This window comes from Protomyctophum bolini, assembly GCF_963924005.1.
Source record: "Protomyctophum bolini genome assembly, chromosome: 4".
NCBI lineage: Eukaryota > Metazoa > Chordata > Actinopteri > Myctophiformes > Myctophidae > Protomyctophum > Protomyctophum bolini.
The window spans coordinates 32,447,203-32,457,387 of record NC_137865.1 but is presented as its reverse complement, the minus strand read 5'-3'; the positions used below and the strand labels follow the sequence as shown (position 1 = coordinate 32,457,387).

Genomic DNA, 10,185 nt, shown 5'->3' with positions numbered 1-10,185 from the left:
GGAAATGTTGTTCCGAATGGGCCACATCACATGGCACATTCATTCCATCACGTACTATGTATGATTGAAGAACCTTTAAAATGGTACCGCTGAAATCATCAAATTGACAACTGTTAGTCATAAGGTAGAGCAGTAAAGTGTCAGTTCTCTGCCATCAATGTGATATCCAAACAGAAATGATAGTTGTTTATAATTTATTCCTCGCCGTACTGCAATAAAGAGCAGTAAGGCTTCAGATGCAAAAATACATCAAAATATATATATATATAATATCTATGTGTATAGATACAGTAGGTAGGTAAGTAGGTAGGTAGACTGTAGATTATATACAATGTCATAGTTAATTTCTCACTCACCTTTGTAATAATGTGACACGGTCAAGCCATAATCTTTTTTTAATATATCTACATTAATCAAAATTTATCCAAGAAAGGAAAGAGAACACTTTGAAGCAACGGCAGAATAAACACGTAGGCACAATACAGTATGTCCACAATGCTGACTGAGCAGGATGCTTTGCATGCACGCGCACACACACACATAAACAGCCTCACTAAGCCTGATTAGCCGTCATAAATTAATTGGAACGGACAAATCATTATAAGCCCCATATAAACGTCCCACCACATCCACATACCCTGTATGTACCTACAAGTCTTTTTTACTCCGATTTCAATATCATCTTTAAGTAATAATCACAAAAAAAGCATTGCAACACTACACATCTAGGGCTAAACCAGCACCTGTGTGTGTACGCGTGTATATGTATATATATGTGTGTGTGTGTGTGTGTGTGTGTGTAACTGTACAAACATACACACAGAGCGAGTGAGCATTAGTCATAAGAAGATAATGTTGACAATGGGTGAAGTGTTCCAACAGCATTAAAAGTAAGATATTTTTTTCTAAATAAAGAGACATTACACATGTTTTTTAGTTACACAGGTTTTGACACATACCCAAAAAAAGCGTGACGGAAATAATTTGAGGTTTTGAAAAAAGACTATAGCCCATGGTCTCGGTGTGATTTTCGTCTTTTTCATTATTTATAGCCCATGGTCTCGGATGGCATACTTTAGCAAGCCGTTTTTCATAATTTTGACTGCGCTATGTTGCTGTTTTACATTTCTAATAAACTATTCAATCAAGAGCAGAGAGCCGGAAGAACCCTGTTCCTGAACAAACAAATTATTTACTTGCCAGTGAATGCTTTGTTGCCACCAAATACAGCCCTCTGGTGTAGATTTATATTGCAAGCCTGTAAGGAATAATAGCTTTTCAGCTGTTAAGCGCTTTCTCAAACTACCATAATTTGTTTTACAGATGCATTACACTTTTAATGTGCACACAACCTGATGCATCCCAGGGTATATTTTAGAGGATGTAAATAACAGGATGTGTTCAGTGGTTAAAAACCAATACATTATAATCTTTAGTGGCACATACCACTGATTTTCTCTAGCATCCAAGCCCATCCGTTGAATTTAGTTTAGATTTCCCCAGACAGATCAGTAGACTGCTCTATCTCTGATCGCCTGGCTATGTAAGACTACAGGTAGCAAAGCAGCTGAAAACCTTTACTGACCAGTAAGTCCAGGGTGAACATGAAGTGTTAAATTCATTTGAGATATTATATATTTTTTTGAAGTGTAGCACTTTACATTAAGGTCATAGTAATTAACGGTACAAAATAAAGTAAATACTTTGCCTCAGGAGGCATTGCTCGTCTTCAACAATAAGTCGAGTACAGGAGTTGCATCTTTGTTTTTTAAAACAGTGATTTATTTAGACTTTTTATTTTGTAAAACATTAGTTAGCACATTGTTTTAAAGAGTGGCAACTGCATGCAGCGTCAGAAAGCATAGGTTGGAATGTATGCCCAGCCATGTTAGTGGGCAGGTTTGTCTGTGTATGCGTGTTTTGTGGGAGATGAAGGGGTAGAAGATTGATCAAGCACATAGCATCAGCCTTCAGAGAACTGCAATAAGCACTACCAAATCTAAGGAAGAAAAAAAAAGAAGCATGCCACTTATCTATAATCACACTGACCCAGTGCCAATACTGAAAACAGCACCTATCTTCCCTCTTTTCTTTTAAGGTTTATCTTTTATGACACTTTGAGAATAGAAGAAAGAGTTTTCAATCCAATTATTCTGTCCATGGTGGTTATAAAAAAAGATATGGAAGAAAGGAAGGAAGAGAGGGTGAGGAGTGTTTCAGATAGGTATTCAACAAAGCCAACATCCTGGTTGGGGTTCGTACTCTGTTAGAACGAAGCATTTTACACGCACACTCCCACCGTGGTTTGGCTTCACCACAGCTTTCAATCGGGGCACAGAAGGAAATGTCTTCTTATATCGCATGAATCTTTCTTACAAAAAAAAAGAAAAGAAAAAAAACACAAAACATGAATACTAAAGCTACTTTAGGGAGGAAAGGGACTACCTAAGAATGAGATTAAGAAAGGATTACACAGATTTGTTTATGAGAGACCAGAAGGCACAGCTTTCCTCATCCTTTTTGGTTCCATTAACTTAAAAAAAAGAAAAAAGGTCCATGTAGTTCTGTACTACCAGAAAGGGGGGGAAGCAACAACTCTCCTTGCAAAATCACTGCAATCTTATCTTTCTCCATCTCATTCTACAAAGCTCAGGTCTGCAAGGGTTAAATGTCTGTGGGGTAGGCAACAGGAAGCATACAGCTTGAGGTAGCCAACAAGTTGTCTGTAACCTAAAGCTCAGGGTTATGAGCCTTTACCTCTGCTGTGAAAATGTCCAATGTTGTTGGAAGTGGTTATGAGCCATTTATACCAACTGTGGCAGTGGCTGAGCAGGAGCCAAGGCCTTACAAAAAATATAACTCGTGATTCTCTTTGCCGTCTCCAGGACACTTCCTTGAATGGCCCCCCCGTTTGCTCATCAACTGAAAAGTGGAACTTAACTTGTTGTAGACCATAATATCGAGGTTGGGAACAAAGGGGAGAAGAATAGAGACTATGTAAAGGGATAATAATAATAATGTAAAATAAAAGGTGTAAAATAAGGATAATAGGATGTTCCAATTAAGTTGATTGCATTGTCCACCAGCCTTGTCCTTTGAATACAGGTGTTTGAAGACCAAACCGTTTCTAAAGTGAACGGTTCAGTCTTCTCTCCTGTTCTCCGGTGTTCTCTCACTCCGTCTGCATCGCTCATCTGTCCAGTCAGTCCCACATCACTGCTTGGACAGCTCATTGGACAGCCAGTCCAGTCCTTCATACAGCCCCGTGCCCTGTGTGGCGCAGGTTGACTGAACAAACCACTGTACATGGGATGAATTCAATGTTTTTATTACAGCTGTAATATTCGTTTCAGCAATGGGCATAAAATCTACAACCTTTCAGTTATTAGACCATCTGCCATCATTATAATAAAATCCTCCCAATTATAACAAAATGTATAGTTTATCAGTTGAATAATTGTACCATGTAGTGAAGTTAAGTAAAAGAAAACAAGTGTAATCCATGATAATCTGTGACCAGCTCTCAGTTTGCACTTCGGACAAACAGGCCGACAGAGTGACTTGTATTAACCGTGTGGTCGCAGCTAAAAATATGGAATTGGGACTGGGACTTACAGTTCTGTTACGGAGGCTCTGTAGGCTGAGTTTGTCGGTGAGCTCGCTGACAGATAAGGCATTGGGAAGGTCCTGTTTGTTGGCAAACACCAGCAAGACGGCGTCTCTCAGCTCGTCCTCCTGCAGCTGGAGGGACAGAGAATGAGGGTTCAAATATCAACAGAAGCCATGGGACTCGTTAGGATACTCCAGATTTGATGATTGATCAACCCGATTTCACCTGAACACGGTGAAATAACACGGATTGGCAATTCCGTACATATTCACTACTAGAAAAACCCCAAATGCGTACACATTACACTGAAATCCACCTTGCAGGCCGCGACTGAGGGGCGCAATGAGAGCCACCACCAAGTGAGCTAAAGCAAAAGCCAATCTGTGTTTGGGTGAGATCGGGCTCGATTCATTTAGCAAAAAGAATCACCACATGGTGCTGAAAATGGTTACAGCAGGTCAGCATTTTGACATGACAGAGACAATTCAATAAAACAGACAATTCGATAAGAAATAAAAGTAGTCACTGAAAAGGTGTTGGGATACATCAGTAAATTTGCCCCAAATCAGAAAAATATTATTGAAAAAAAAAAGTAACACGTTATGGCCCGAACGGTTAGTTCAACCGTCTGGGCACCTAGGCTGCTAAACCAGGTTCGATTCCCGGTCCCGACAGCCTTTGCCGCGTGTCACTCCCTGTCTCTCTACCGTCTATCAATAAAGGCATAAAATACCCTAAAACAAATCTTTAAAAAAGGTAACATGTTACTGTATGCAACAACTACTCTTTCAAAGTAACACCTAATCACCGTAGTTACTTTTTCTGACTCTGTAACGCCTGTATTGACATTTAAATTGGCGAATTACTCATTACTTTTTGAAAATAGCCTGCAACTTCAGAGGTTCGTTATGATGTTTGTTTCAAAGCCTGAATAACACGTCCTAGTTCTTCTACCTGCCCTGACCAACTGTGTAGGAGACGCCAAGGTGCAGTGACAAGTATCTCTGCCGGCCAGGCCGGATGCACCAGAGGCATCTAGTTTTCATGGTGGTGGGCTGGAGCTTTACCATCGAGTATTAAGCATCATGTTAAATAGAATGAATACATACCATCTTGGAGAGCTCCTCGGCCGATTCAGTCACTCTTTCTCTGTCGTTACTGTCCACTACAAAGATGAGACCCTACATGGCGAGAATCAAGTCAAACCAGTTATATGTTTACCAATACAGTACCATGATTATAGGTAGGGATGGCGCTAGTTCATTTTTATTGATAACGATCACCTTATCGAGCAGGCTTAACGAGACGGGTCCTTATCGAGCCCACTATAGAACATTTGCTATTTTGTGGAAAGACGGGAGACAATTCATTCTGAACAGAACCTTATTTTTATTGGACAGTTGTGAGAGGTGGTATGCCAATAAACAGTTCAAGGTGTATGTACACAGTGTATGTACACAAGGTGTAGGTACACAGTCACACACACACACACACACACACACACACACACACACACAGAGAACATGCATATTTTTTATATTATATTTTAATAATCTCTATTTTAACCAACCATGACATCACTTTGCACTACATTGTACTAGGGCCTTATACAGTACCTTTCTAACAGACAGAGGGAACTGTTAATTGTTTATTATGTGAGACTATTCAATCGATCCACGGGAGATACAGTATTATAACTATGGCAGGGAGATTTGAGTTTTCCCAACGTATTATTATGAATTGGATTAATAACTTATGGCACCGTCATACCGTGCTTGGGCAGCAAGCACAACATGCCTTGGGTGGAAGAGGAGGATGGTTGTTCCGCTGCAGCAGCTTACGGCTCCCATGTTGTTTTGACTCGGTGCAGACATGCAAAGGTATCGCATTTGGGTATAATACGATGCATTATGGACAGATGTCTATGCATTGTTGAAATGCTCCCTTTCGTGCATGCAACAACTGTGGTAGGCTACATTATTGCATTTAGCTCCCCTCTTGTCTTTTTTCTTTATGTTACCAAACTTTTCACCCATTCCACGGCAAACAATGACGAACCACGCAACCACCCGTCGTGTCCCAGCCCCCTTTATAGCGAGCAGCCCATGATGTCAGCCGCTGCAGCTACACCCTATAAGAGGCTCGACAAGCCAAACGCTTATTGATACTCGGGTCTCGATAAATGCCGAACCGGGTTTGTAATGGACCCGATTTTCGGGCTCCATTCCTTAACTTAAGTGTCACTTAAGTGTGAACGACGAACAAGATGAAAGTACATTCGTAGTTTTCTTTCTCAGTGGCATGAAGAGAAACACAAGTGTAAATACAGGATGAGCGTGCCTCATTCTATATTTAAGTCTTCTATTGCAAGTCTGGTAGTAGTCTCATCTTAAAAAATTATAAAAAATAAAACTCTTCTGAAGAACAATTTAGGCATTTAGCAGACGCTCTTGATCCAGAGCGACTTACATTAAGCAAAAACAAAAGCATGGCATACATCACATATATAAAAAGTAGTTATCATGAATCATGTATAAACTAAGAACGTAACAGTGGAGTATCTATGTCAACTATACATACTATATTATATATTATACATGTGTACTATAAAGTGCTATGACTACATAAAATGCAATTCTAGTGCTGTCTACGTAAAAAGTTATAAGTCTGTCTAAAATACTATCTAAGTCTACATAAGAACCTACACTTAGTTCAAACGTAAATAAATGCTAAAATTGTATTAATAAAAGTGCTATATTGAGGGAACAAGTGAAACTTGGGTTACATAATTATCAGTTACTGTGTTTCCTCATTCCTGCCTACCAAGTCAGGTTTCACATTTGCTAGGAGGATATAATGCAACTACGGTATTCCCTGAACTATAAACCTCTCCTTACTCAACTCAACTAGAACTCAAGTAAAAGCTGTCTTGGATGTTGAAATGTGGAAGGAGTCATCTGTAATTTGGATTAGAGTTGTGTCTGTCTCAGAGATGGTCAGCAATACATTTGAATCTGATTTGAATCAAACTTACTTGGCAGATGAATTGGGTATACGGTAAGGTCCTGTTTAACCCATTAAGACAGTCTGTCATTTTAGATATTCAGCTGAAAAGCATGATTTTATTAACCTGACGCTGCCAGATGGGGGCGGTATTGGGTACCAATTTGTGTAGCAAGCTTCTTGGATCTGGCAGCGTCGGGTTATGATTTTATACCTTGGCTATTAAAAAATAGCAGATGTGTTACAGTACCATTGAGAAACCAGTATAAGTGAGAAAAAGGAAACAGGGGCCAGGGTCGGGTCAACCCATTCAGGACGGGAACCCAAGCATTATGTTATACTTGGCTATTGAAAAATAGCAGATCTTCAACCTCGTTTCGCGGCACTCTGTGCCACACACAAGCTTGAAGATCTGCTATTTTTTTTAATCGTGAAAATGTCAGTACGGTCATCGTTGCAGTCGCATGCTCATAACACAGCATGTGGCACAGGTATAGCACCTCCATGAGTGCATTTCAGTGGTCATATCGTACCTGTGTGTTCTGGAAGTAATGTCTCCAGAGGGGTCTAATCTTGTCCTGGCCACCCACATCCCACACAGTAAAACAGATGTTCTTGTATTCGACCGTCTCCACATTGAAACCTACGCAAGCGCAAAAGGGAGGAGAATGTTACCATCAAGAATAGTTTATGCTTTGACAAAAAAGCGATGTGCCTTGTGCAACAACCTGATCTCACCCAAACGCGATGAAATAACACGGATTGGCAATTCCGCACACACTACTAGAAAATCTTAAAATCCGTAATATTACACTGAAATCGTCCCATTGACCACGACGGAGGGGCGTCGTCTCAAGGGAACTTGAGCAACGAGAGCCACCACCGTCTGAGTTGCAATGTAATGTTGTGGGGCACGCATTTGCCCCACGTGAGATAATGGGGTGAATGGCACGCCTCCACTGTGGTCAAAACAGTAGTAGTGTAATAAAATATGTACAGATTTTGAGATCAGGCTAGACATGAAGAAAGCATTCATACACATCAGGTGACAAGTCACACTGATACTTTTTCACCAAAGCGTATATACTTTAATTATGCTAATAGCACTGCACTACACTTCATACTCCACACTTCATACTGTGCCTGAAAGTTAAAACAAAATATACATGTATGGAAATTAATTTGACCATAGATAACACCAGACCAAACACCTCTTACCAATGGTTGGGATAGTGGTTACGATTTCGCCAAGCTTCAGTTTGTACAAGATGGTCGTTTTTCCAGCAGCATCCAGTCCAACTGCAAGTCAATCAAATGGGGTTTAAATTCATATTTAAATGTAGCTGCGGTTGAACAAAATCATTTTTCCATCAGAAAATACCCCCCAGACAAAAAATAAAATTGTTTTACTAAACTTGTGTAAATCACACAATGTCACATTTCCTGCCTATCTCACAGATGTTTAATGCTTAACCAGACGAAGACAGCAGAGAGATAAATTCAAAGAAAACTACCCTACTGATTATGCTTATCAATGTCACAACAATTTATTTTATTAAGCATAAATAATACATAGGTTGAGTACAAAGGTATTGACGACAAGTTAATGACATTTGTAAACCCAATAAAGTTGTTAAGTTTTAAATTAGAAATGTTTACCGGATATGTTATGTGTTCTTGGGGAAAGCAATGCATCATGTAAGTGATAACTTGTGGCTCAACTTTAAGTCTAGATACCATGCTAAACTATATAAATATACACGGAATTAACGCTCAATGTAACGAATTATATACAAAATACAATCAATTGTTCCGAGTATGACAACAACATAACTTAAGTTATTAAACTCAGTGTGTTGCTAGTAAAGAAACCGAAGCATCAAAGTGAGCTAGCGTTAGCATTAGCTTAAGTGCTTGGAAAAACTTCCCTGGAAAGCAACGCACATTGTCATAAACAAATGTTTTATTTTTGTTTTTCACGCGCGACAAATTGCGGATAGTTCAACATGTATTAACAAGGCTCCTGTGCAAAAGGTTAATAATAATAAAACTATTTACTTTCATTAGACGGCAAAAAAAATGAAGTAAAGCTAATGCTAACCTTTAGCCAAACTCACCCATAAGGATTCTCATTTGTTTCTTTCCAAAGAGCCGGCCGAACAGCGACGAGATAGTGAGCCCCATGACTGCCTATATTCTCTTATAACACTGTAGTGGAACTGTTGTCTTGCCGCTCGCACCTACAAACAACAAGCTGTGTGGATGTTTAATGTCCGTCGGGGTGTATTATTTATTCTAGGTATTTTGGAATCTGAGTCTAAAGTGTCGTCTCCTCTCGCACTGCCACGTCCGGGCCAACGTGGAACTCGTGACGTCATCCAATTTGAATTATCTTTATTAACAGTGTAGCAGAGATGACAGCTTCATGCAGGGGACTGAGGGAATGGGGGTAAGGTTGGAATTCCCCACAGTACTGCCTCCTGGTGGAAATATGTGGACACTGCGCGTTTAATATTCTATTCTATTAAAGGTAGCTTTATTGGCATGAGAAAACATATGTTTACATTGCCAAAGCAAGTGTCAAAATATAAAAACAGCTGAAAGAAAAGTACAGTTGGAGTTGATATCAAACCAGTTGTTGCGAACGCAGTGAGCACTTACTATGAGACCTAGCAGATCATGTCTGTGTGTCTGTGTGTCTGTCTGTGTGTCTGTCCCGCTATCCAAATATGGAGTGTGTTGCATCAGCAATCACTCAGCTCCATATATGGGCACAAAAGGGGCCAGGTCCACTCAGCTCCATATATGGGCACAAAAGGGGCCAGGTCCACATATACAGTAACAGCGGGACAGACACACAGACAGACAGACAGACAGACAGACAGACATGATCTGCAGGGTCTCAGCTGCGTTCGCTTCCCGCGTTTGCGCGTCTTACTGGTACTATCAAACCAGTTGTAGCCTGGCTTTTGCCACAATTAAATATAGCCTAATTTATTTATTTTTAATAAAAGAAGAAGAAAGCCACCATTTAAAAAACAAAGATTAGTAGACTACATCTACATCTTAATTAATGTCAGTTAATTTCCATATTCTATTGTAATAAGTTCAAAGTGTTTTAGCGGCCGTTGCTAAGCGACAGTGCGTGCACTTAGACCGGGCCTAACTTCGCCTCACCAGGCTTTCCACCTCGGAGGAAACTCAGGAAAGCCTGGTCTCTGTTCCAAAAGTGCTGTGTGAACCGGTCTGGAACGGATGATGACGGTAGTATTGTTCTGTAGTCATCAGGCAGGAACAATCAAACATTTTCCCTCAAACCAGAAGAATAACAATAAAAGCTCTTGTAGCCTGTAGCTTTTATTGAGAAAAATCGGTTTGAGGGAAAAGGAAGTTCCGGAAGATTGATGGTTACAAAACAATACTACAACATGTAGCCCTGGCAAGAAAAGCCCAGAAGTACGACTGGCACATCCTGCACAAAGCCACAACAACACCGGCAGGCTCAACTCTCTTCATCCCTACAACGAGGCAGCTCAAGAGATGCTACAGTTGATTCCTGAGGACTTGTCCAG

The 10,185-nt window shown here is 40.2% G+C and overlaps 1 protein-coding gene across 1 annotated transcript; it reads right to left on the bottom strand.

The window, feature by feature from the left end:
• Window positions 1-377: 377 nt before the first annotated feature.
• On the bottom strand, window positions 378-8,994 carry LOC308314797 (ADP-ribosylation factor 4). The gene is made up of 6 exons (XM_080762496.1): window positions 8,731-8,994; window positions 7,832-7,912; window positions 7,147-7,256; window positions 4,720-4,791; window positions 3,616-3,741; window positions 378-3,300 (listed from the first exon to the last, which is right to left on the bottom strand). Exons 1-6 carry the CDS (start codon window positions 8,795-8,797, stop codon window positions 3,214-3,216), a joined length of 543 nt encoding a protein of 180 aa, XP_080618622.1. The 5' UTR covers window positions 8,798-8,994; the 3' UTR covers window positions 378-3,213.
• Window positions 8,995-10,185: the final 1,191 nt, after the last annotated feature.